Source organism: Mchenga conophoros, linkage group LG6 (assembly GCF_057382185.1).
Source record: "Mchenga conophoros isolate Kocher_MC1m ecotype Shallow Benthic linkage group LG6, M_conophoros_male_GT1.1, whole genome shotgun sequence".
Lineage (NCBI taxonomy): Eukaryota > Metazoa > Chordata > Actinopteri > Cichliformes > Cichlidae > Mchenga > Mchenga conophoros.
Window position 1 is genome coordinate 6,596,692 of NC_140531.1, and position 26,095 is coordinate 6,622,786.

Here is a 26,095-nt window from a genome sequence, read left to right on the forward strand (position 1 = left end):
CTATACACAACCAACCAAGTATTCCTTTCCTTTTTTGTTCAGTACAACATGTTGCTAAAGAATTTGGTTTTAATTGTCCAATTTGTTACAGTGAAGATCAAATCTAAAAATTACGTTATTGCTGCAAGGAAAAGTAGAGGAAATTTCAGCAAAAATTGGAAATATTTTGTTGAGGAATTGATATGTTTCTTTGTTGGGCTATTATGACATTAGAAAGCAACACTTTGGGCTGTGGTGAATTCTGAAAGCCTTACTAAGCTGAGAAATTTAGGCAAATGATAATTCATCATTATTATTATTAAAAATAATTATTATAGTAGTAGGTGCAATGCATCTTAGACTGCTCTAACTGCTTTAGCAGAAAAATAATCAACAATTACTTTCAAGTTTCACTGTCATGGATTATGTGACGGAAACAAATTATCAAAAATTTCAAAGAATTTTCATGTATTTTGTAAATTAATAGCCTGGGAATAGGAAGTTTGCTCAAATTAAGCATAAATTTAAGAGCAAAGTATTCTTTAATGCAGAGTTTCACAACTCTGAGATTTAATCCCCAGCTCTAACCTCAACCCTGCCACACACACACACACACACATACTGCTGGTCTAAACTGTGAAAATGTGAGTCTGGTAAGCAGCAAAGTGAATACATCACACACTAACTAATGCCTCTGTCACCTTTAACCTCTAGTGTTCATGTCAAGAAATGGAGCAAGATGACCTTCGACATCATTGTGGATTTAAGATTGAAGACGACAGTTTCTTACCGGACTGCTTTCAAAAAGTAGGTGGGAACTTCGGATTATTTTATTTACCAATTTAAACAACAATGAGTTTGCTGCCATCTTTGCCATCTGCATTACCAACGGGACACATGTATCAACAGAAATGTTTGTTACTTTTTGGTGTGTTTGCACGTGTGAACACACACACACACACATACATATATATATATATATATATATATACATATATATATATATACATATATATACATATATACATACATATATATATATACATACACATATATATACATACATATATATATATATATATATATATATATATATATATATTAGGGGTGCAACGATATTCGTATCGATATTGAACCGTTCGATACAGTGCTTTCGGTTCAGTACGCATATGTATCGAACAATACAAAATTTGTAATTTATTTTATCAACTTTCGTTCTGACGATGCTGTCTGTGTTGAGCGCTCAGTGAATCTGCATTCGACTACTCCGCCTAGGGTCGACAGTGCAGCCTAGGCGGAGTAGTCGAACGCAGATTCACTGAGCGCTCAACACAGACAGCATCGTCAGAAGGAAGAGCGCAGGGCAAGCTAGCGAGACAGAAGTTAAGCTCTCCTTACAACATGGACCTCCCCCACCCTCATTCAGATCTGGCGTTTGGAATTGTTTTGGTTTTCATGTGACGTATGACCCTGAAGGTAAGCGAGTCATGGACTAAAGTAAAACAGTATGTTGGATGTGCCATGCAATGCTCAATTACATGGGTGGGAACTAGTGTGTTAGCGCAGTTAGCTCGTTAACGTGTTGGCCGTCTAGCCCCATGCACGGGTGATCGGCGGTAGCTCGTTAACGGAGATTTGCCGTGTTGTGGCGTTAAGGTCATTTCAACGAGATTAACCTGAAAGCACTAGTGGGAACACAACGAATATGACTGCACATTTACGCCGACATCATCCTAGTGCAAAGACAAGTGGAAGCAGAAAAAAAACAAGCAAGCATGCTACTAACTTTAGCCGAGTCATTTAGACAGCTGTTTAATATATGCTGCTGAGAATATAGCCCAGAAGAAGCGGATAGTATAGCAGTATATACAGAGGCAGAGACATTTCTCTGTAATAAACTCTCTTTTCCAAAGATGAGTGATTCCTCAATCAGATACAGGGCTTGCAATATCGCTAGCCCAACGTCCTGGAGCTAGCGATTTTTTTCAGTCGGGGTACCAAAATCTATCTCTGCCCTGCCCGTCGGGCTATTGTAGGAAGGAAAAATATATGTCAATGCTTTTGCATTCGTTCGGAAATGTAGCTGGGTAATTATGTCATTGGCATCGGTGAGCCACTGTCAATATGTGACATATTGAAATCGCGTTTGAATTTGCGCTTGTTTTTTTGCTTTCACTTTGCAATCGTGCGAACTGTGTATAGAGAGCGACAGCACTGATCTGTGAGTGATGATAATTTGCGCACCAATTCCTCTGACATCGTCTTATTAATCGTTAGCTTACTATCAAACATGACAAGTGAAATCTCCCGCAGCTTAAACATGTGAGAGGTTGATCGTGCAGAGAATCGCTGAGCTTATGTGAGTGCGCGTGTAAAAGCAGCAGGATTTATATTTGACTACGATGACCTGGATGACTGAGAACCTTCACAGACAGATATATATTTTAGTTCTGCTGAGCCAAATAAGACAGGTCAGGGTGAAGAAGTGACAGCCAAAGAAAAGCTTACCACAAAACGGAGAAGTTATGACAAATCAGACTATAAGGCAAAAAGAAAGTGCAGCTTTATGGTTTCATGGACAAAATAATTTCTGTGGCTGCAATATGATGAGCTAAATAACCAGGGCTGCACATAAGTGGTCCGCAGGTGCGCATTCGCTGTCAAAATAAAAAACACGCACAAGGGTTAGGGTTAAATTTAAAAACTGTACTTTTGAGTTAAAATATATATTTATAATTTTAATAAATGACAAATTAAAAAGGCATGAACATTTTTTTTGTATCGAAAAAATATCGAACCGTGACACCAAAGTATCGAACCGAACCGTGAATTTTGTGTATCGTTGCACCCCTAATATATATATATATATATATATATATATATATATATATATATATATATATATATATATATATATATATATATATATATATATATATATATAGTGTGTTTGTTTTTTGTTCTTGAATTCGACATAGAAACGTGTTGTGATTAATCGTAATTTTTTGTGAAATGTAATTTTGTGAAATGAGAATGTTAGTATTGTGCAGTATTTCAAAAAAATTTTCTTGACAAGATAAATCTGAAGACCATATATTGAAGCACTATAGAGTTATATATCCAAAGCCACAAATAAACGCCTGTTTTATTAGCATTAGTGTTATTTAGTATTTTTTAAAAAGCTTTTGCTATAAAGTGTCTAGTGATCCTGTCAATCAATTGTTATAGGTGATATTATTCAGATGATTGACGTTTGATAGTTTTGTAAATTTAGATGCCAGACTGAAGTGGAAATTTGCACAGCTCTTACATATAAATTAAATAACTGCACTTGACCATAAAAAGGTCAAATTTGTGCTTATTTTCCTAAATTGAGACTACTTTGAAAGGAAACAGATTGATATGACAGAAGACTGAGCTTTAGTGAAGAAATAACTGAGCATTTTTCTGAGTTTATGCTTGATGGCAGGTTGAGAATTTCAGTAGTAGATCATCGTAAAAAGTTCTGTAACAACGTGATATTGTAAGATAATTAAATCTGGTTTGGTAGATGTTTTGCATTGCTGAAAAAATGGAGTAATTCTCTCATCAATTTTGAATGTCAAAGCTTCTTTATTGTAAATGGGTCCTGAAATAATTAGCGCCTTTACTTCCTCCAACAAATCACTGTTTGCTGTTGCGATTTTTGGGGTAACAAAGAGAAGGCATACAGAGGCTTCTCACCACACAAGTATGACTAATGAGCTGGAGTTTGGTAGTTAGAGAAGGTTCTCCTACAGCAGGTGAAGAAAAGGAAGTTGATGATGATGAGGTCGACTCGTTGATTTCATGTCTCGAAAGGGAAGAAGTGTCTTATGTTACAAAACTGCATCTGAGCACAAAACACCAAAAAATGTCTGTTTTTCAGTGAAACAAATCCTACAGTGTGTGTACCTGTTTAGCTTGGTGTGTGTCTGCTGTGATTGAAACTATGTGTCTGGATGTGTGCGTGTGTGCACCACTGGTACTACACACACTCCTTGCAGCCACATTCCACAGGCTTCTCCACGTCCTGCGTAAACGAGGTGCCGTCGTCGCATTCGAAGGTGAGCCGCCGGCGTCGCACCCTCAGAGGAGCGCAGCAGGAGGCGGCGCTGATGTCCGGCTTCGCTGTCGTTTGGCAGCGACCTTGACATTCAACCCAGGAAAAAGGTTTTGACGTCTGGCAGAGGATGGTGCCACGCTGCAGCCGGTGGTAATCCCTGACTGGCTCGCCTCGACATGGGGACTCTGTGGGAGGTAGCACAGGCAGATGGATAAAAGAGGGTCCAACTGTGTTTCCATAAGGTAAAGATGAAAAATATTTGACCTTTTGCGTGATCAAACTTTTAAATTTGAACTTTTTCTTAAAGTGTGAGACACAAATAAAAAAATGAAAAATGCAAAAAACTGAAGAGTGGCCAAACTAACTATTAACAGAAATCATTTTTTTAGTGTTTCATAGTGTTTAACTCATCTGTCTTTGATTAAAAGAAACTACCGTCTTTCTACTGCACAGAAACTACCATCTGAGACCATAAACACAGTTTATGGTAGTTTGACGTGTGAGCGATTACACTATGTTATTCATTTAGTAAATTATGATTCACAGAATGAGTCAAGAGAAACAGTGGTAGAGAAATAGGTTATGCTTTGAACTGGGTCCACCCTGTAAAGGACAAGTTGCTACCTGTAAGCGTGCAGCATCCCTCAGTTTTTTCTCACCCAGCTCTCTTGTCAGGTCCAGTTTCTAATGACCACAGTCTCTGGGGTTCTTTCTTAAAATAAGCTCTATAACAAATTTGTTCTATAAATATCTTGCAGATTTCTGCGATGTTTAATTTTGAAGCTGTGAAATTTTATTTGTGAATCAGTATAATTGTCTTTAATTCTCATTTGAATCCTTTATTACGGTAAGACTTTCTAATTTGTGTTGTGACATCTGAAATCTTTTTAACTATTTATTTGTAACAGAGCAGCTGAGCAGACAGGCGAGCAAAGCGAGAGAGCCGGGGGAAACAACATGCAGGAAAAACCTGGGATACTTCAGCATATGGTTGCATGCTCAGCCCGGTGAGCTATACTGGCCTTTTTATTTTGGAAGCACTTTGAGACTATGGCTGTCACATGAAATATATATAATGATAAGTAAAAACTTAACTTTTAAAATATCAAGTAGAGTATAATTTAATACCCATGAAATCATGATACATGTTTTAAAGGCTGGCATTATTTTCTTAAATACATAAACCTCTCAGCACCCTGTAACAATTTCAAATACCGACTGCTCATCCCGACTCACCTATATCACAGCTCTCTCCAGTGTACCCCTGCTCACAGATGCACCTTTCTCCATCCTCTGTCGTCTGACACTGGCCATGCAGACACTTCAGACCCCGGCATGAGCCCGTGGGCTCCTTCTGGAGGTTACACAGTGCACCGTAATATCCCTCCTCGCAGTCACAGCGGTATGTTTCTGCATCCAGCACCACGCACACACCCTTCACACACCTGGAATTAAAAGAAGCAGATGAGGAAAAGAATCAGTATTAAAAAAGGATTTTATAAATGTTACAAAAACCACTTTGAGTAATGAGTGAAGACATTTGGAAGCACACGTCCTGTACTAAGCACGTAACATGCCACGATAAGTGCTGCTCACTTGCTGCCTTCACAGGGGTTGGCACCAGCTGCTAGAGTGACAACATCCACTCTAGTAAGACCTCCTGTTACTGGCTGGTCACAGTGTTGTCCTGTCCAACCTTGCTGGCAGTGGCACTGAGGGCCCTGTGAGAGAGAAGACATCTGTGCTTTACTCGTTTTCTACGAAACTGCAGTTCTTTAATACACTATGTTCAGTTCGATACAATTTTATTCATACAGAATCACATCAGAACCACAGTTGCCTCAAGGCCTTTTATATTGTAAGGTAGAGACCCTACAATAACAGAGAAAACTCCAATGATTAAACAACCTCCTACAAACAAAGACTTGGCAACCGTGGGAAGGAAAAACTCCCTTCACAGTTCAGGGAGGGGCAGCCATCTGCAGCAACTCGTTGGGGATAATGGGAGGAAGACAGGACAAATAAAAAACTGTGTGTATAACCTAATTTATATTAGCTCAGTAATAGCTTGATTACACCCAGAAGCACTGAGCTAGCATTCATTCATTCAGGAAAACAGGAAATTTAAAAGTGATCTGGAAACTAGAGCTAAATTAAATCATAATCACACTGTGACACTTTGACAACATTCTTTGTAAATTACATGTTTGTCTCCTAATTTATGTAAAAAATATGCTTTAATTTAACATCTATGCCATTATTACGTTTGCAAGAGGTTTCACTGCTGACAGTGTGTTGCTACCTGTGGACCGTTGGGTTGGCAGATGCCGTGCAGGCAGTAGAGTTTGCGACAGGCTTTGCAGCCCGGCACCACCCCCAGCTTCATGTGGCTGCGAGTGAAGTCCTGCAGCTCGTGGTTGATATAAAGGTTCCTGATGCAGCCGTGGAAGCTTGACATGTTGAGGGTCTGAGAGGAGAGACCCAGAGAGGCTGGCATCACTTCCTCAGGCATACCTGGACAGACAGAAAATCAATTGGTTATGTCAGAATATTCCACAAAACTGTGGAGCATGAATACAAAGGTTCATGTCTGAACTGAGGTGTGAAGCCCTGGTCCTACCTCCCACATACAGACGGGCCTTCCCTGTTGCTGGACGACTTCCTCCCTGACTGTCCAGTGTTGTTGGCTCTCCTCCATCCACTGACAGGTTCACCATCCGATTAAAGGTCACCAGCTCTAGCGTGTGGAAATGCCCATCGTTGACAGTCTCTGTGCTATTATGGAGGAGGCAACAACATTGCATTATGTTTTAGGCACTATGTAAAAATGTAACTGAGCGGAAGGACAGTGGAGCAGCTACGTCTTTTTGTCAGTGACTGTTTCCACTTTGATTTTAGCTGGTATTATTCAAATGAATAACAACTTGTCTTTCTTTCTCTTTTAGATACTAATGATCAGTCTAACCTTTAATCCAGGAAGCTGGTGAACTAATGTACAGTGCCCTAAACTAAACATTTGCCTCGTGGAAGTGGGGCCTGTCCCTGCATTCGCTGGACGAGTAACTTCAAGACTTTTCCATTTGGATGTTCAAAAAGAGGAAAAGAGTTGTGTAATAATTTGTGCATATTAACCAAATCCAAAATCGGCCTGGTGACTCAAAGATGATTACTAGAGCAACTAAAAAAATATCAACAACAACTCTGGCCTCAGCCTATTCCCTGAACATTGATGATGACTAACATGCCAGTCAGTTTATAATGGCCATGAAAGGTTGCTATCATGCAGGCAGAGAAGAGGCCTGTCTTATCTGTAAAGGCAGATCGTTCCACAGTTTTGGAGCTGCTACAGCAAAAGTTTCCACTCAGTCCTGGGTACATTCAGGAATAGCCGATCAGCTGACCTGAGAGAGCGGTTGGGTGTATAAATCTGTAGCAGCTCAGAAAGATAAGATGGGGCTAGGCCATGGAGGGCTTTAAAAGCAAATAAAAGAAATTTCAAATGAATCCTTAAAGAAATGGGCAGCCAGTGAAGTGAAGCTAAAATAGGGGAGATGTGCGCAAACTTTCCAGTGCCAGTTAAAAGACGCGCTGCAGCATTTTGCACCCTCTGTAGATGAGTAATGTATGAAGCACTGATCCCTATATAAAGTGCATTACAGTAATCCAGCCGAGTGCTAACAAAGGCGTGGATTAATAAGGTAAACTTAACTCAAACCAGAACACGAATAGAAAACAAAATACAATGAAACTCAAACACTGGGTCACATGACCCAGTGTTAGACACTAACACTATCCCTATATCATTTTCTTTGTCTCTAATTTTAGTCACTTGTTACATTTTTTTCCAGTTTTCTCATCGCTCTTCTCTTCTCAAGTCTTTATCTGTTCGTTTCTTTTTTTACATCTTGGTCCCAAAGCCCTCTCGTCTGCAGCTGCACATCACACAGATTTGCCCAAAGCACGTGTGTGCGGGAGGCTGCCAGCTGGCCGTGCCTCCTCCTTCTTAACACTGAACCATGCAAACATTTAAGCACTTGATACCTGATCAAGTGGACTCTCAACTATAAAGTGTCCTCTGGCTGAATCTGTGATTAAATCAGAAAACCCACAGCGCTGATGTCATGTGTCCACATTCCCAAATAAAGCAGGACTGTCTCTGAGCAACGACACAGACCTAACGGGCGCTGAGCATGGTTGCTGAGCTACAGTGAGCTGAGAGGATGATGAGGGCCTGACAGGAGTCCAGTGGATTATTCAGCTCAACAAACTCTCAGCTTTTGAACTTCTGATGATCAGAATACAGTAATCAACATGCAGCAGTTTGCGTGAATCAGAGGGTTGAGTGTAATGTTAAACATGTTGAGCTGGTCAAATTCAGGTGCCAATCATGACCCTCACACGGTACAACTTCAGTGCTTAGTCTAAATGTAGTGCACATTTACTTCCTGTCTTTAGGAGAAATGAAGCATTTGATTGTTTATTTTACTGCATTAAAACAACTGAAACCCACATTTTTTTACCTTTAAATTTAACAAATGTCTGGTTCCATTTTTCCTGCTAACATATGAGATTAGTAAACTAGTGAATAAAGTTTAAGCATTCTTACTGGGAATGCAATATGAAATATGAACGATTCCTTCTTACCAAGAGGGAGTCATTCATATTTTTCAGAACTATACCATGGTTATTCTTAGATGTGCTTGATTGAATGCTTGGTTTTTAGTAAAGTGTTATGTCCTTAGTTCACAGCATGAACCCAAGCTTGCACATTCCCAGAAAATCAGCCTGATAATGTCTTCTTTGTCAAAATCCACTGTAGAAACAGGGTATTTATTTCAGATTTGCACTGCCTCATTGTTGGTCTCTCTGTGTCACCAGATTTAATAAAACGCAGCTTTTGGCCTGGTGGATCAACTGGATGTCTTCAAGGAAACATTATTTGTAGTATAAAATTCTCTCTTTATAATTCATTTGAAAGTGTTTCTGTGGTTCAGCTACAAATAAGAGACTGTAATACAAAAGGGGGATTTAGATAAAATAGATGGATGTTTTAGAACACTGAATCCAAACTGTTCAACACAGTGTGGAGAATTCATAGTCATGATATGAAAAACCTTTAAGTAATGCGTTGCCAAGTTAACCAGCACGCACCAGCCTGTGCAGTCACCTGATATCACTTTGTACCTCAAGATGTGGCAGTAAGTCACTTAGTCCAATTTGAGAGGAAGTAGCTGTGCTTAGTAAACTTCTTTTCTATAGACAGTCTATGATTCTGACCACTTCTCACTCATGCTGAAGGAGTCAGTGAATTAAACTGCGACAACAAACAAAAGACCAGCTGAAGCTTTTGGCAGGATGGAGATGAAAGCCTGCCAGCAAAGCACCTCTTTTCCCCATGCCCACCCCCTAGCCAGCTGCGTCAGGCAACACCAAGGCCTGCAGGCACGGTCTGTCCAACAAGCTGAAATCAAGTAGCATCGAGAAGATCATTATTCAGGTTGTTCATTGGGTGATTTATATGCTGTAGCAAAGTTCAGCATTGGTAAATGCAAACACTGGTTACTCTATTGTCCGTGCACCCATAGAAATGACAGGCAGCCAAGTTAAAAAAACAAAAATGGCATTGCTTAAGATCCAGAACTGCTACTGAGCACTAAATGTGGGATGCTGCACATTGCAGCTTTAGAGTACTGTGAAACTGTCTTTCAGTTTGCCAGTTATACAGACATTTAATCTAATTTCAAGTTATACCCCTGATTACTACGGATATACTACAATATACTACTGATTTTGTTTCTGGAAATATTTTTGCGATTGTGTTGTGTGAGGAAATTGTGTGTGAGATTAACCTCTGACACTGTGCTTAGAACATATTACCCTGCTTTTCTAAATGTTTCCCTAATATGTCTATTTAAGCATATTCATGAGAATCAGAAGGACCACCCATCAGCCATGGGTGACGGGTGGTCCTTCTGACCACTGTGTGTGTGTGTTTACCTGTAGATAGCAGTGGCAGGTTGGTTCCCTGGGTCATATGTGACCCTGACATGACCCTGATGGAGCTCCACAGCGATTGGCTCATTGTCCCCGTTATAGAGCAAGATACCATTTTCCTCTGCTGTTGACACCTAACGCACAGACACGCACAAAAACACACCAATAAAGGTCTGTGTGTGTGTGTGCCTGAACTTGCTGCTGCTGAAATTGATTTCTGACACTCTTCCGTGTCTGTCACCTAACACGTGCTCTCGCTAGGTGTGGACTTGTGAGCATGTTCTCACCTGTAGCGTGATGTTCGTTTGAGGCCAGTTTTTGACATCTTGAAGCTGAACATAAGAATCCCTGTCAACAAAGTTGACGCTGACCAGCTTCTCACAGTTCTGACCCTCAAAGCCTGGCAGGCACTGACACACTGCAGTTCCCAGCTTTTCCTCACAGAGGGCACCGTTCTGACACTGAGCAAGCTGGCAAGGCAGCGGGGCAGGAAGGGCCACCTCACAAAACTCACCACTGAGGAGGAAAAAGAGGTCATAATAAAGGATATCAGACATGACATACAAAGAAATACAATGATCCCACTTCCTACCATGATAATCAAACCAGCACTATGGTCTTATGATGATAAAGGAAACTCACAGTACCCAGTTTCTTAGATTTGTATCTGCACAGTTCATAGTTTTTTAAGGTTGCCAGCACCTGTATCCCTGCGGACAAACACAACTGTAGCCATCCAGATGGTCAACACACTGGGCTCCATTCTGACATCGATGATCCACACACTCATTATAATCAATACCGCAGTCTGGCCCCACCCACCCTGGGATGCATACACACCTGGAACACAAACACACACAAATATGCATAAATACTAATTAACAAATGGTGTAGGATTTGGGGAAGTAAATAGAAACATTAGAAAAAATTAACTCTGTATATGTTTATCTGCATGTGTCTGTAATTTCTCTCTCATCTGGGATCCCAAACTTAGCCAAGTCTGAAGTAATTGTGTGTGTGCGTGTGTGCGCATTTTCACCTGGGGCCGTTTGGAGTGCTGACGCAGGTGGATTGATGCTGACAGGGGTTTCTACCAGGAGAGCAAACACCTTCCTCTTCTTCACACAGCAGACCTAAAACAGGTGAATCTGTCTGTGAAGGTTCTCAGTCATCCAGGTCATCGTAGTCAAAGGAGCTTGCAAAGAAAAGCGTCTGGACTTCTTTGCAAGCTCCTTTGACTGTTACAGGAATCCTCAATATGTTACTGTGATGGATCAGCTATGCAGCATTTTTCTAAGTGAACAGTTTGTAAAATGTAATAAATATTCAGATGCTGCTTTTGTACCCGTGTAGTTTGGAGGGCACAAGCAGGTGTAGTTGCCAACTCCGTCGACACAGGTGGCGCCACTCTCACAACCATGGTCCTCACAATCGTCCACGTTCACCTCGCAAAAAGTGCCATGGAAACCAAAAGCACATGCACAGCTTAAAAAAGAACAAAAGAAGAAACTTGACTATGAAGACGAAACATTTAGACAAATTCAAATATTTCCATGTGCTAAATGCATTAACGCGCTAATATCAAACGTTTATTAGCATGGTATATATTTTAGCATACTAATGTTTGAATCTTAGCAGGTGGGCTTGATTCTGCAACATGATGCCACATCCATCCACTAGACCAAATCTGTTGGTGGGGTTGGTAAAGAGGTTTTTTCTGCTACTTTCACCAAATTTTTGTTACCTGAATCCTCTAGTCTGCTCATCACTCAGGCAGGTTCCTCCATTGGTGCAGGGATTGCTGACGCAGGCGTCAACTGGAGTCTCGCAGTGTTTGCCCTACACACCACATGCATGCAAACTGAATTGACAGCATATTTTTGATGAGCATAGACAAACAGATCAGGCCAAGCTGAGTAACCGGATGGGATTATCAGAGACAGATGTGATCTCAAAACAATCACAGACTACACACGAACACATAAAATATTGGATCAGTGGCTTTAAACATCAGATCTAGCTCTGTAAATATATTACTGTGGGACTGCCAGAGCTCATATTTTGATGATAAAGCTTAAGAAAACAATACAAACTCAAACTCAAACTGCAACAAGCAACACACACACACATAGTTGCATACCGTGAAGCCAGACTTGCAGACACAGGTGTACTGTTGTGTGTGGTGGACTTTGCAGATGCCCTGGTTCTGGCAGGGGGAAGACACACACGGACTACATTTGGCCTGAACAGATGACTCCACCAGACCTGATTTTACACAAACATACACAGCTGTAAAATCTATACAAGTCATTTTAACACACATGTGAGGCACACATGACAAATACACAAATGTATCAATCACAGGCAAGACGCAATGACCAATCCTAAATTTAGAAACAAAACATTTATGTTTTATTTTTCTTTAATTTCCAGATATAATTATTTCTGGTGCACAGTCCAGTGCACAGTAAATGGATACATTTATTTATAATGAATTATTTTGCTGTTAGATGAATCAATCAGAATGAAACACATGTATTTCTTTTTAAAGAAAAACATCTATTATGTTGTGTCTGTTTTTTGTTTTTTTTATTTAAACTGCTCTGCTTTGGCAAAAGCCTGAGGAACATTTGTATTCTGGTGTGTTGGTTGACATGACTCTGGTTTGAGCACACAGGCCAGAGTATCTGCATCTGATTTATAGCAAGTTTTACACATATGTGAGATACAGGGTTGGGTTGGACTGACTACGTGATCATTCTGCAACGCGGCAAAACTTGAGGTGCAGAACAGGTTTGTGTTATGTGAACCCTGTTGGGATTATAAGGCTGTGACACAGTGACTAATTGGGTTCAAAATAGATCCACTAACAGCTGTGACAGACGCATTAATAACCACTGTTTATTAATGTAATACAAAAAAAAAAGCCTGTCTACTTTATTATTTTGGATACTCCTACTGTTGTGTGCCAGCATGACAAGTGACAAATTATTAAACGGTTGCTTGTTTGCACTCTTTACAGAAGTGACATTTCCTACTATGTGCAAGACTCGTAAGAAGTGAAATGAAAAATTGTTCCTGTGCAATGACAAGAGAAGCTCCACCCTGTTTGCAAAAGGCTTCACAGAAGGTGTGAGAAATAATTAATTAGAGTGAACCGCCACAATAAATTTTACAGTGCAATAGTATTTTAGAAATACATCATTTAAAGTGTTAATGCACACAAAGTCTGATAGGAAGCCACTGAAGGAAAATTCACACTATGTTCACACCAGAAAGAGAGTGCGATTAAACCTCTGGGCTTGATGATGTTGGGGCCTCTTTTCTTTTCGCCGGTGCCATGTTTAAATTAAACTTTAACTCCGTGCACTCTTGTTTACAGCAGTTGCTGTTCCTCTTAGTAACTTTGTTGCCTTTTATTTCACAACTTTAAGTCAGTAGTTTTGCTTTGTTTTTTGTTTTTTTGATAAGCAGAAAAAGGCTAGAGAAAAACATAGGAGAAATCTGAATCCCTAACCTCTATCCACTGCTTTACAAGTCATTCAAAAGTCAAATGTTGATTAACAAATAAAGCCATCTGAGTGATATTACCAGCTGATGATGATTAAATGCACCTTCTTAACAACTTCTTGTTTTAATATTTGTATTAGTATGCTTCTGCTCTAAAAGATAAACAACAAACAGTGAAGGCAAGACAAATGCAAACAAATTAGATACTCCAAGAAAGGAGATTAAATTAAAAACAAAGAGTATAAAATTGCAAAGAGAGATAGGCAAAACCTCTAGAAACAGATTAAATAGACATTAAAAGGGCAACAAAGGCATAGAAGGGATTTAAAAATGACGAATGCTGTCAAATTTCAGTGAGACGATTATTTCACCAGGGGCGACTTCAAGATTTTTTGATGTGAACAGGTTAGGGATGCCCCATGGGAAATCACAAATACACTAAGCAATGAGAATTGGCTTAACATTTTTTCAGACTCTTGTGTATTCCCCTTTGTCCTAATACTGATGGTATTATAGCTGAATAAAGGCGGGAAGATGGTTTTACATTTACTTATATAAAAGTAACAACACCACAGTGTAAATGGTGGTCACACCAGATACTGACCGGTTCTGGGTCCCCAGACCCCCAATAGCGCAAAAAAACTGCACATTCCAGGGTGGCCTTTTGTTGTGGGCAGTCTGAGGTACACCTGTGCACTACTCATGATGTCAGATCAGCATCCTGATGTGGCACACCTGTGAGGTGGGATGGATTATCTCAATATAGCAGATGTGCCCACTACCACACATTTGGACTGATTTGTGACCACTGTTTGGGAGGGATGGTTATATTGTGTATCTGGAATGAATTTTAGGTCTCTACGTCCATCCCATGGGGAATGGGAGCAAAAACAAAAGTGTTGCGTTTATATTTTTGTTCAGTGTATATACGGATACAAAACATTTATTTTTTACTACATTTAGTAAAAATGATAATTATTCTTTTTTTTCTTAAATCTACAATAATTAAAACTGTAATTGTGATTTTACTAATTTAATTTAACTCTAATTTAATTTTGAATTATTATTGCTCATTGTGGAATATTTGGTGTTTGTGAAGGCTGTGAGTCTAAAACAAACAGCTTGCCAGCGAAATTTAGCACATTTTTATTAAAGCAATTTTCTGCATACTTTAACTTCACAGTCAAAGACACGATCCACTATAGTGTCTTTAGCTGTTAGTGTGTGGGAGTAACAGCAGTCAACACCCTCTGAAGGTCAAACAGAAAAGAAAACCTTTCATTAAATATCATCTATTACGAAGCAACAGTATGTGGGCGTTGATCATTATACAAATTCAATTGCAAAAATCATATATGATGGAAATAGCCAATTAACTGTTTCTTTACAATTCACCCTACAGACAACAAATTATATTAGTGTTTCATGTGAACAGTTTTAGATTGAATGCTGAGCCAGTTTGGTGAAAGAGCAATTTTATAAACCAAGTAAAATATTTTATTCAGCTACAAAGTCTTATGAGATGCATAAAACTAAAGCTGCTGTAAGGTGCGCATGTTTTTCACTGCCAGCTTACCTACACACTGGAACTTGTCGGCAGGCGTGGTGAGCAGCAGCTTGCCCTCCATGCCGCGGGGGCCAGCACAGCGGGCGATACCAGGCTCCTTATAGCCGCTCTTCACCCACTCTGACAGCCACAGCAGACGGCAGTCGCAGTACAGCGGGTTGGCTCCAATTGCTCTGAAGAAATAAGCAGATGAAGAGTCCGCTCACTGATGGAGATAGTGAGACAGAAAACAGGTTTTGGAGGAAGGATGGGAGAACAGAAGCGAGTACACTGAAGGCACGAAAAGAGAAAATGAGGCAAGAGAGAAACTACAAAAGTTGGATTGAGTGGTAAGGTTTGAAGAGAAAAAAGGAGAGTGATGTTATAACGATGAGGTTTTAGAGTTACACGCCTTTTCTAACAGTTGGAACGCTACACTAATGCTGGATTTAACCAGTTAACCGCTGCATTGCATCACCTCTTCTGTTGACCTCTGTTAAAGTGCTTGGTAGGTGAGGAGTCCAGTTCCTACATGAAAGTGAAACGTTATCCTCACTCTTGCTGGGAGTTTAGCTGCTCCACAGTTTGGGTTTTTTGTTGTTTTCTAATGCTCTGAATGTCAAAATGGGTGACAGATCTTGAGTGCAGGCACTGATACTTTATTTTAAAAAGTATTTATTTATTTATTTACATGTTTTTAATGGAGCAATGTTGCTGGAATGCATACAGAATACACCTTGGCACCTCCCTGACATCATGTCCACATGTGATAACCAAGGTGATCCAGGACTATAACCTTCGATTACAGCTTGTATTATTCCTAACTGCACATTTATCATTTAGCATTAATGATACCTTTGCAAAAACAGAAAAGAAAAAACACAATAGACGACACTTCCTGTGGCAGCTGACAGAGTTCAATCTGCCAAAGACACTGATGTTACACTTCTACACCTCCATCCTCACCTCCTCCATCACCATCTGTTACTCTGAAGCCACTGCCAAGGACAAAGGCAGACTGCAATCTGCCATTTCTCCAGGACCTGTGCACCCTCAGGATCCTGAGGCATGCAGATGGATTTGTGGCAAACCCATGGGAGGAGTATATTAACATTTTTACCCAGACTCTTCTCCCTACTTAAAGCATATTTTCTTAATACTTAATATTGTGGACATTTACACACTCCACAGCTGGAACAATTTGATCTGCCTGAATGTATTTGACAGTGCTTTCACATTCTAGTTGTTTCCGCTCATATTTACATTTATCCATCGTAGCTTGTTGTAACAGTCTCTCCCCATGTTAGGCTGCCCATGTGTGTGTAAACTAATACAGACTGATTCACATTCTGCAGACTTGTGTCTGTTTTTAATGCAGGGCTACCCAAGGGCCTGAAGATCACGACCACTCAAAATTGGTTTCCGCCTTGTCTCTAGTGTGGGGGGGATTTCTCTGGATTTTCTGAATCTTTTAATGATATTATGATCTGTAGGGAATGAAATCTCTAAATTCTTTGTAGTTTCACAGTGAGAATCGCTGCTGAACTATTGACCCAGGCACTCTTTACTGGTGAAGACTTTTTCAAATGCAGGTAACTCTACCTGTCTGGGATGCTCTTATACTCCTGCTCCTTGCTGATCTGTTACTAACCAGCTGTGTCATGTTTCACCAGGTGTTTTTTTTGTCAGCATTACACAACTGTTTCACTTGTTTGAGAACTAACAATAAACAGTTTAAGGTTTTAAAAAATGATGTCATATGTTTGAAATCCTTTTAATAATTCACTCTCACTTCAACACTATGCACTCCATATTGTACATATGTGCCATTTCTTTGCACAATATTCAAACTGCTGACCTCTGTATATTTTGCATAGATGTATACACACACACACACACACACACACACACACACACACACACACACACACACACACACACACACACACACACACGTGCATGTACATCCTTATAATTGTACATATATTTATTCTTATAATTCTCACATTCCTGCTCTTACATCTGGCTTGTTTCTTATGTTTCTTGTATTTTTGCACACCACTGTTGCTTGTGACACTTGCATACAAGGATCTCACTCACATGTGCTGTACCAGTGATGTGACGTGACAATAAAAGTGATGTGATTTGATTTAATAAAACCATACTGAACCCTGGTTTTGTATAGATTTAAATTTTAGAAATAAGGCTAAAGCCATTTCTTAGCTCACAGTAAGATCTGGAGTAATTTTGCTTTTAGACATTCCAGAAAGGAAATGAACCTGGCGTGATAACTTCCTGTGATAATGACAGCTTACTTGGGATAGAAATCTGAGAACTAGATTTTTGTCTGTTGACTGTGTGTATGCATGTGAAGAAAAGAAAACAGCCATTGTTATTTCATGTGACTGCAAGCGCTCTCAATGAATAACTTTAGAAAAAGTAGGATTATGAAGTGGGGAATGAAAGTATCAGGAGAATATAGCAGAAGAGAAGACGTAGAAAGAGGGGATTAAAATGAGTGAAAACAGGGACGAATGCGCTGATATCAGACAGGAAGGAGGGTTGACCTTTAACAAAATGCGCTGCAATATTTTTCAAAGCCACAGGGTGGAGCTCTCAGACCTCAGTGCTCACACAGAGACAGTGTCACACATACTGACATGCTTGTGAAATTCTAAAAATGTATTCATGTATGAGTGGTCCACTTGATAAAATAATTGGAGACAAATGTGGGATCAAATACTACTCAATGCAAAAATGTCCCCACAATGACACAGAATACGGTCAGAGCATTTCAAGTCATGTGAGAGAAAAGTCAATTCTTATCAGTCGATTAACCTCCTAAGCTCTGGGCTTTTTTGTTTTTTAAATTTTCATCAGGAAAATAAACAAAGACTTCAGGTTTAGCAGCAGCTTTGCAATTGTAAAGCCACAGTGAGCCTGAAATCTCTTGGACTCTATGGCTCAGAAACACTTAAAGAACAATGAAGACAATGTGTTACTAGCCCACAGTGAGATTTAAACACCCTTACAGCAGTGAACTGTAACACTCATGTAGTTGAAAATGTAAGAGAAAATCTGCAATTCAACCAAATTCAATGAAATGGAAATGAAAAATAAAATCTGCTTCCATTTTGGTTTTGGTTTTTGAAATAGGAAGCCTCTTCACTCAGAATGTCACACGCATATTAACGTGTGACTTGTGCTTGAATACTAGATAAAGCCTGGACCCATTATGGGGATCTTTAGGGTGACGGGGGTTCTTCATGTTGTTTGTTAAGACTGCATTGTTCTAGTACCACATCATCACCACCACCTTATCCATGACAGAAAATGAGAAAAATCAGAATTGGTGCAATTCAAAATTTTCTGTAGACCTTACTGGGGGGTTTTTAAATGCAAAATGTTAGCTATTATGTTTCAGGTAGCGCACTGCTGCAAATTCACAAAGGATTCAAATGCAGGCTCTACCTCAAGAAATTAAGAAATCATCACAGAGCAAAGCTAAAGTCGGTTTCTGCAGCGGAATAAGTGACGAGAGATCACTTTACAGCCCAATTTGTTCTCTTTACATACTGGGAGTCAGCAAGGTCCTATTGCAGAGATGATGCCATGCTTCAGAAGTCAAAATGCCCCCCACACACACACACCTCATTTTACATCCTTTTTGCTCACATTTAATCATCCTTCTCTTTCCTTCCTTCTCCTTCTTTATCTTTATCTTGCCCTTCTCGAGCCATCTCCATTTTGCCTCTCTTCCCTCTATCCACTATCTCTGCAGATCATCACGTGTAATACTTGCATGAAGATGATTATGCTGTATATGCTCTCTTTCTCTCTCTCTCTCTCTCTCTCTCTCTCTCTCACACACACACACACACACACACACAGGCCTCAGATCAATAGAGCTATGGGAAGCAATGGATCTCTTCAGCTAATTAAATCCAGCAGCAAACCACTTCACTTGAAACCACTCATTCTCTGGGAACTGGACTTTATCTGAGTGGAACCATAAAAGCAGGGAAATGAACATGCATCTCTCTCTCTCTCACACACACACACACACGCACGCACACACGGACACACACACACACACACACGCACACATGGACACACATACACATACACACAGACCTCATTCTGTCAGTAAGGACAGACCCCACTCTCCTACTGTTGCAGCCAGTTGGTGCTGTCATTGTGTATGTACTGTAAGCCTGTGTGTGATGTGTGACTGCATTTATAAAGACTTACAGGTGAGACAAGGAGACCACATCACTGAAGATACCCTCCTGCAGCTCAGAGATGTCGTTGCCATGGAGAGAGCTGGAAGACAGATACACTTACGGGTCAGAAAAGGTTATAAATAGTTAAACTGAAAACTCAGTGACCACAGTGACTCTGACAGCAACTCTCATTCACCTCAACAACAGAGGGACATTTAAAGTCCTAAAACAGATGATGGCTTATTATAAAACGAAGAAGTTACAGTGATGTGGTTTGGCATGTCGCACGTATGATACTGTGTGTGTATGTGCGTGAGCACGTGTGTGTGTGTGTGTGCTCACAGCAGTCTAAGCGAGCGCAAGCCACCCAGTGCCAGAGGAGGGATACAGCGCAGTTCATTGTAACTGAGGATCCTGGAAGAGAAGAAAAGATCAAATTAAATGCAGCAGAACCAAAGATGGTGTGTGTTTTACTCCACAATGCAACCCACACAGCAGCAGTTGGTAAAGTCTGACTGCTCTTGCAGTGGAAGAGGCTCCAGCCCCCTGTGACCTTGAACTGGATAAGCAGTTAAGAAATTGCATGAATGCATGGATATAAATTGCTGCAGCACTGGAAGTTGAACGAGAGTGAAATTGAAGATTCACAGACAGGTCAGACAGACCTACATTCCTATCCTCACCTATGGCCATGATCTGTGGGTAATGGACTAAGAAAGAATAAAATTGCAGACACAAGTGGGAGAAATTAGCTTCCTCCACAGGGTGTCTAAAGCCACTGCTCCTGCAAATCAACATGTTTAAGTAGTTTAAGTAGTTCTGGCGTGTGACTAGGATGCTGGGGCTCCTCAGTAGCCTGTCGGTAAAGCCCTGGGGCAGGCCAAGGACGTGGTAAAGAGATCTTGTCTCTCTGCTAGTTTGTGAACGTAGTGGTTTCATTCTGAAAGAGCTGAGGGCAGTGGTAGAGGAGGCCTGGGCATCTCTGCTTAGACTGCTGCCCTGTGACCCAAATAAGTAGTAGAAAATGGATGGATGAATGGATGGACAGTGACAGTTTGGCTGAAGATTTGGAGTCTGAACCCTCTAGCCTCAACTAGAGACAAAGAGTGGAAAACAGAGGTCTGGGAAGATTGCTTGTTTTGAACTCCTTTTAACTTTTCAAACTTTTCACATCCACCCAATGTTGACTCCTGTGAGTCTACTTGAGGTGCTTTATGAGATGTAACACATTTCTATCTACCTTTATTCTGTTTGGGACCTTTAAACAGACTTTAAGGCCTAAAATCGGTTTGCTTTCAAAAAAACCCCAAAACAAAAATCATTTCATTGAACTTCTGGCCACATCCTTGAAACATGGTGTGGAAATTCAGTGACTACATCTTTTTTCGATGGCCTCCAAGACTCTTTCTCTGGCCACAATTTTCTCTTAGGTTAAGATTTCCACTTTGTACACAAGCAGAGTAAAAATGTGCTGACAACTGCCATGTCTGGTTTTTACAACCCAATGACCTTTCCTCAGGGGTGAAATAAATATTTTTAGCACCATTAGTTGGTCGACTTTAGGTTTTTCATGATTTGGGAAGAAATGAACATTTGAAAACAAGCATTTTCATTTTAACACAAGAAGCACTACAAACAATATCATTACATTTCATGTGTTGCAAACCAGAAGAACGTTTTGTTTTTAGAGTTCACAATATTACTCTTGTTTTGCTTTGTGTGAAGCAAAGGCTCCAGTGTTGTGGCAGCCTGGGGCATTCTAGCTTTTAAAAATCTGTCTCTCCAAACGCACCACATTTTAAAGGGGTTACATCTTAAAAAAAAAAAAAATAAAAGCAACATGGTAATCTCACAAACCCACTTTTCTTTCACAATTGAGCACAGAAATCCTATCAAAGGTTTAAAACGAGAAAATGTACCATTTTAAGAAAAATATCAGCTCATTTAGAATTTGATGTCCACAAAAACATTTCAGAAAAGATGGTGGCAACATAAGGTTGGAAACACAAGTGGTACTAAAAAGAGAAACAGATGGATTTTCCAACTAACTGGATTAACTGGTAACATGACTGGATATCAAAGTATTTCAAATTATCAGAAATTTCTGTTTCTGACAATTTCACAATAATGTTCTTCAATGTAAATTTGCAAAGACTTTGAATATCACATCGCCTTCAGTACATAATAATTTCAAAAGATTTGGAAAATCTGGAGAAATCTTTGTGTGCATGTGACAAGGCTGAAAAATGAATTAATTGGATGCTTGGGACACTACACTAGAAACAGGCTTAATTTTGTCATCACTGCTGGGCTTGGTCAGTGAACACAGTTTTCTTTGCATGAAGGATAAAGGTCTATAATGTCAAGGAGAAGATGTGATGTGGTAGAGATGTGGTATGATCCACAATCACCACTTTGTTCTCTGGACCAAAGATCATTTAAAATGAACTAAGGAAAAAAACTGTTCCGTGGTCAGAAAAATCTAAATTTTGAATTCTTCTAAAATAAATTTGGGTGCTGTGACTAAAGAGAAGAGCTATGTCTTGTCATCAGCAAACAGTTACAGGTCTGCGTCTCTGACAGTATACAGGCGCATTAGTACCTATGGAACTGGCTGCTTGGACATGAGGAAAGGCACCATCAATACAGAAAGATACTTTGCCTCAGTTTTTTGAGTTTGTTTTTTATTCCAGTGAACTATCAGCATTAAAGTTGGATTCTGGGTTTAAATTCAGACTCCTGAGTGCATTTGGGTCCACTTCCTGCTTCCCCGACAGCTGACCTTTGACAACCATGGCTTCATAGTAGAAATGCCTGAGTGCTGAACTGGCAGTCCACATGTTTAACAAAGGGAAAAGACATTTGGAGCATCATGAAACCCAATATGACAGTGATCACAGCTACAAAAATGGCAACTTTCCCAGAAGTCCAGCAGCTGCTCTCCTCAGTTTCCACATGTTTACAGACAGACCGGACGCTGCACAGTAATAAACAGATTTATTGCTGCCATCAAATTTACAATAAGCTAATATTTTTCTCAAAGTGATTCATTTTTTCAGCATTTTGTTTTGTAACAGAAGTGATTTAGTGAACTGACATCTTTCTGATGCCCATTGTGTGTGTGCTGATTTGTCTTGTAACACTTGACCAAGAACAGTTGTGTGTATGAACTCACAGTGTGGTGAGCTGGCTCATGTTGGAGAAGGAATCATCAGACAGGGAGTTGATTTTATTGTTGCTCAGATCACTGGAAAGGCAAAGGTCAGTTTCAGTCAGTATACACACAGAGTACTGCAGAGGTCCCACTGCACAACACATACAGGCGCAAACACACTAGCACACGTACTGTAACATAGTAACACACAAAACTAAAATGCTGCTCATTATTAAAGTGAACCGATCACATCATCCTCAGCTGTGTGCGTGTTTTACTGAATTCACTACACAGTCTACAGCGCCCCCTGCTGGATGACTATACAAATAGAAGATGCTGAGCACAGTTTGCAGCTTTTTTTGTAACAACTGTACAAGTGTTCAAACATACAAAATGTGCAACCTTATTCTCAAATTTCCTTTGAAGGTTTTGATATTACTGTCACATGTTCTTCATAAAACTGTAAAAACTATTTAATTCATATTTGGTTCTGCTCTGCAACCAGTGTTACTTTTGCTTCTTCTTTTTGGCTTCTGATTTCAGCTGCATTTCTAGCAGTGTGTGACTGTCAGGATCATTTAGTTACCATGGTCTAAAATGTGCCTCAGTCTGTGTGTTGAGAATCTTTGACCGTCCTTTGTTTTTAAAAATGAGGTACGAGTCTTCGGCTGTTCACTGGTCACTATCTAAACCTCAGTGCTTCGCCTAGAATGTAATGTTCCACAGCAAAGAAGAAAATAGCAAGAGTTTGTGCGTCAGCATGACTGTATATTACTGCATTAACCTCTTCACTGTAGTAGATGTTTTCATTGGTGGAAGAGAAGAAAAGTGCTTTCACTACCAACATGAGAGGCTGTAAGCATGTGTGATAGCAGATGTAGCTGTAGGTAAACTGAGTGTGAGGAGGCACGTGAGGATGAATGAAGGATTCAATCAAGTGTTTCTTACACAAGCTGCAGGTATTTAAAAGCAGGTAACTCTTTGGGAACGCTGGTGAACTGATTACCATCCAGATACCTGAGGGGACAAAACACAAAGATCTGTTGTGCATTTCTACAGAACAATAATAATGCACAGAGATTATCAAACAAATTCTAAGATAAGGTTCTAAGTTAAGGATGTCAAACTCACAGGCACACTTCGATCTTCAGTGAGCCAGACCAAAGAAGCTCGCTTAACTATGCATTAACGACCCTTTGTAAAAAACAGACATTTCTATTCTAGACTGAGAAAACAGGATGTTTTCTAATGGTTTATTTATTGATTACTTAAATAATTTGATGTAGTATGTATTGGCATGTGTGAGGTTTTTATCAGTAGGAACAGCTGTAAAACAGGTTTTGAAAATTCCAAAGTTTACGTCCTCCTTCACAGTTTCCAATGTCATCCAGTGGACTGGAGTCTTTGCCGGGCCACTTCTGGCCTCTGAGCCTTGTGTTTGACAACCTTCTTTTGGTTGGTAGATGTAAACAGTAAAAGGGAATAAGGTCAAATAAAGTCAAGGCTAAATAAAACTTTTGTTTAGGAGCCCTCACATACTTCAACATCTGCAAAAAAGCCTGTTTGGTAAATAACATCCATGCAAATACGTGAATAATTCTGACATAATTACAAAGTCACAAGGTTCCTGATTTTTTTCTGGCTCAATGAATTTAGTTAATTTCAGGGAGACACTTAATAATAAGAAAACCACAATTGCTATAAAAAGCCTGGTTACTACAAAAAAAACAGTGATAACACAGATAATTCACATAAATGTTTTGTATATGCTTGTTTTACACTATAAATCTGTGACTCTATTAAGTAGAATCAATTACGTCTCCAATTTATCTGCACTGAAAAAATGAAGCTCATTTCCTTTGTTTAAACTTGAACGAGCCAGTTTAGGGCCAACACAGAAGCTGGCAAGACTGCATTATTTACTATGGCTGTTTTTAATTATTCTATATTTTATTTAATATAGAATTGCGATGCATGCCAATTTTAGTGAGTTTTGCAGTTTAAATGTTCAAAGCAAATTAAGAAATAACATTTTTTGTCTTGGCCGTGCAGTCAGACTCACAGTTCAGTGACGTTGCGGGGCAGTCCTCTAGGCAGAGCCTGCAGATGTTTGTTGCTGCAGCGCACAACTGTGTCCATACAGGTGCACTGGCTGGGACACTGAGGCCCCGGACCACAGCTGCTGTCCTCGAGCACAGCGCCTGAACAGACGGGGGGGGGGGCAAATTTCACTTAACAAACAACAACCTTTCAATGGCAGTGCTTCTCAGAAAAAAATTGCAAGGCGTGATAACTTTGCTGTAATGCATTTTTAGGCGATGCTTGTTACATTTATTAGATTTCTGCTTATAGATAAAATGCCAATCATACCATCCTCACAACGGAAATCAGGCACAGCTACATCCTGCAGTGGGATTTCTCGAAGAAAAGCGGGCCCCTGACAGCGAGGATTCCCTGTCACGATTCGCCGACTTCTAAGCCACGCCCCAAACCAGGACAGACGGCAGTCACATTTAAAAGGATTGGCCAGAAGGTTTCTGATGGGCAAGCCGACATGGTAGGTAGGTAAGATAAATGGAAACAAACAGAGAGTGTGTCTGCACGTATTTGTGGGTGTGTCACTAACAGTGTGGACAGGTTGGGCAGTGTGTCGAAGGCTCCAGGGAGGATGGTGCTCAGCTGGTTATCATACAGTGAGAGCAGCCTGACGTTGGTCAGCCCGGTGAAGCTCCCGTTATGGATACAGCTAATCTTATTATTCCTGAGCATCCTACACAGCGAGAGAGACATTTTAGGACAGACATGTTTTATGCAAAGCTCCCTCAAATATGATATTTCATATTCATAAGATAAATAAAATGAGCTTTGGCTTTCATCCTTTAGTTTTATCTTCAGCAAAGTAAATGCAGCTCCTTTGGGTTAAGATCAACTCAGCCGCTTCTTCTTGCTTTTCATGTTTCTGTTCTTAACTTTTTCCCCCTTCAGTGCACCAAGCTGTTGATTTGGCCACTCATAAATTTCTTCTGTCCCTCCGATGTTTCTGGCTTGTTTTTAAAGCCTGAAGATGGCCCATTTCACTGCGACTGAAATCACTGTTGCGCTCAGATTGTGAGTTCACAGCAACAGTGATTGCCAGACTTTGAATTTCATGCTCAATTCACGGAGAAATAACAAAAGCTAAAGACTACACCTGTCTGTGAAACAGTCTTTTCTTTAATTGTCCAGCTATGTTTGAGTCCCTGAAAATAGGACTGCACAGTAGAGTTGTTGTTATTCTCAAAGGTGATGCAACTTTCTGAACTGTTGAACCCCTAAAAATAAAGCTGAGAGCTTAGTATACACAGTGACCTAATTCTATGTATGTATCAAACTCACAGCATGCGCATGCCCTCCATGCCTTTGAACATGCTCCCTCTCACAGATTCCAGGTGGTTGGCTGTCAGGTGAAGCTCCACCACCGAGGAAGCACCCTCAAATGCGCCGTCCTCAATCTCTGAAATCTTGTTGTTGCTCAGGTTACTGAAGTGAGAAGGATAGCACACAACATAACAGCTGCTTCCTGACAGCTCTTTGCCAGAAACCCAACTGAGCATGATCATTCAGCC

At 40.1% G+C, this 26,095-nt stretch overlaps 1 protein-coding gene and 1 long non-coding RNA gene across 2 annotated transcripts in view; one reads left to right on the plus strand and one right to left on the minus strand.

Moving 5' to 3' along the window:
- Positions 1-1,318: 1,318 nt before the first annotated feature.
- On the plus strand, positions 1,319-5,745 carry LOC146571982 (uncharacterized). The gene is made up of 4 exons (XR_014892629.1): positions 1,319-1,455; positions 4,005-4,305; positions 4,972-5,070; positions 5,311-5,745. It is a non-coding gene; the product is annotated as an uncharacterized LOC146571982 (long non-coding RNA).
- Positions 3,572-26,095, minus strand: part of LOC146571983 (slit homolog 1 protein-like) — an 85,754-nt gene continuing 63,230 nt past the window's right edge. The window contains exons 18-38 of the mRNA XM_085276004.1: positions 25,866-26,009; positions 25,117-25,260; positions 24,861-25,027; positions 24,553-24,691; positions 23,439-23,507; positions 22,512-22,583; positions 19,679-19,750; positions 19,365-19,436; positions 15,144-15,307; positions 12,198-12,322; positions 11,802-11,896; positions 11,403-11,542; positions 11,097-11,190; positions 10,760-10,897; positions 10,345-10,573; positions 10,061-10,191; positions 6,684-6,838; positions 6,366-6,577; positions 5,660-5,784; positions 5,300-5,508; positions 3,572-4,248 (exon numbers count right to left, since the gene is read on the minus strand). Of these exons, the coding sequence (XP_085132130.1) occupies positions 3,986-4,248; positions 5,300-5,508; positions 5,660-5,784; positions 6,366-6,577; positions 6,684-6,838; positions 10,061-10,191; positions 10,345-10,573; positions 10,760-10,897; positions 11,097-11,190; positions 11,403-11,542; positions 11,802-11,896; positions 12,198-12,322; positions 15,144-15,307; positions 19,365-19,436; positions 19,679-19,750; positions 22,512-22,583; positions 23,439-23,507; positions 24,553-24,691; positions 24,861-25,027; positions 25,117-25,260; positions 25,866-26,009 (2,959 nt within the window). The 3' untranslated portion in view covers positions 3,572-3,985. The remainder of the gene's footprint in view (positions 4,249-5,299; positions 5,509-5,659; positions 5,785-6,365; positions 6,578-6,683; positions 6,839-10,060; positions 10,192-10,344; positions 10,574-10,759; positions 10,898-11,096; positions 11,191-11,402; positions 11,543-11,801; positions 11,897-12,197; positions 12,323-15,143; positions 15,308-19,364; positions 19,437-19,678; positions 19,751-22,511; positions 22,584-23,438; positions 23,508-24,552; positions 24,692-24,860; positions 25,028-25,116; positions 25,261-25,865; positions 26,010-26,095) is intronic.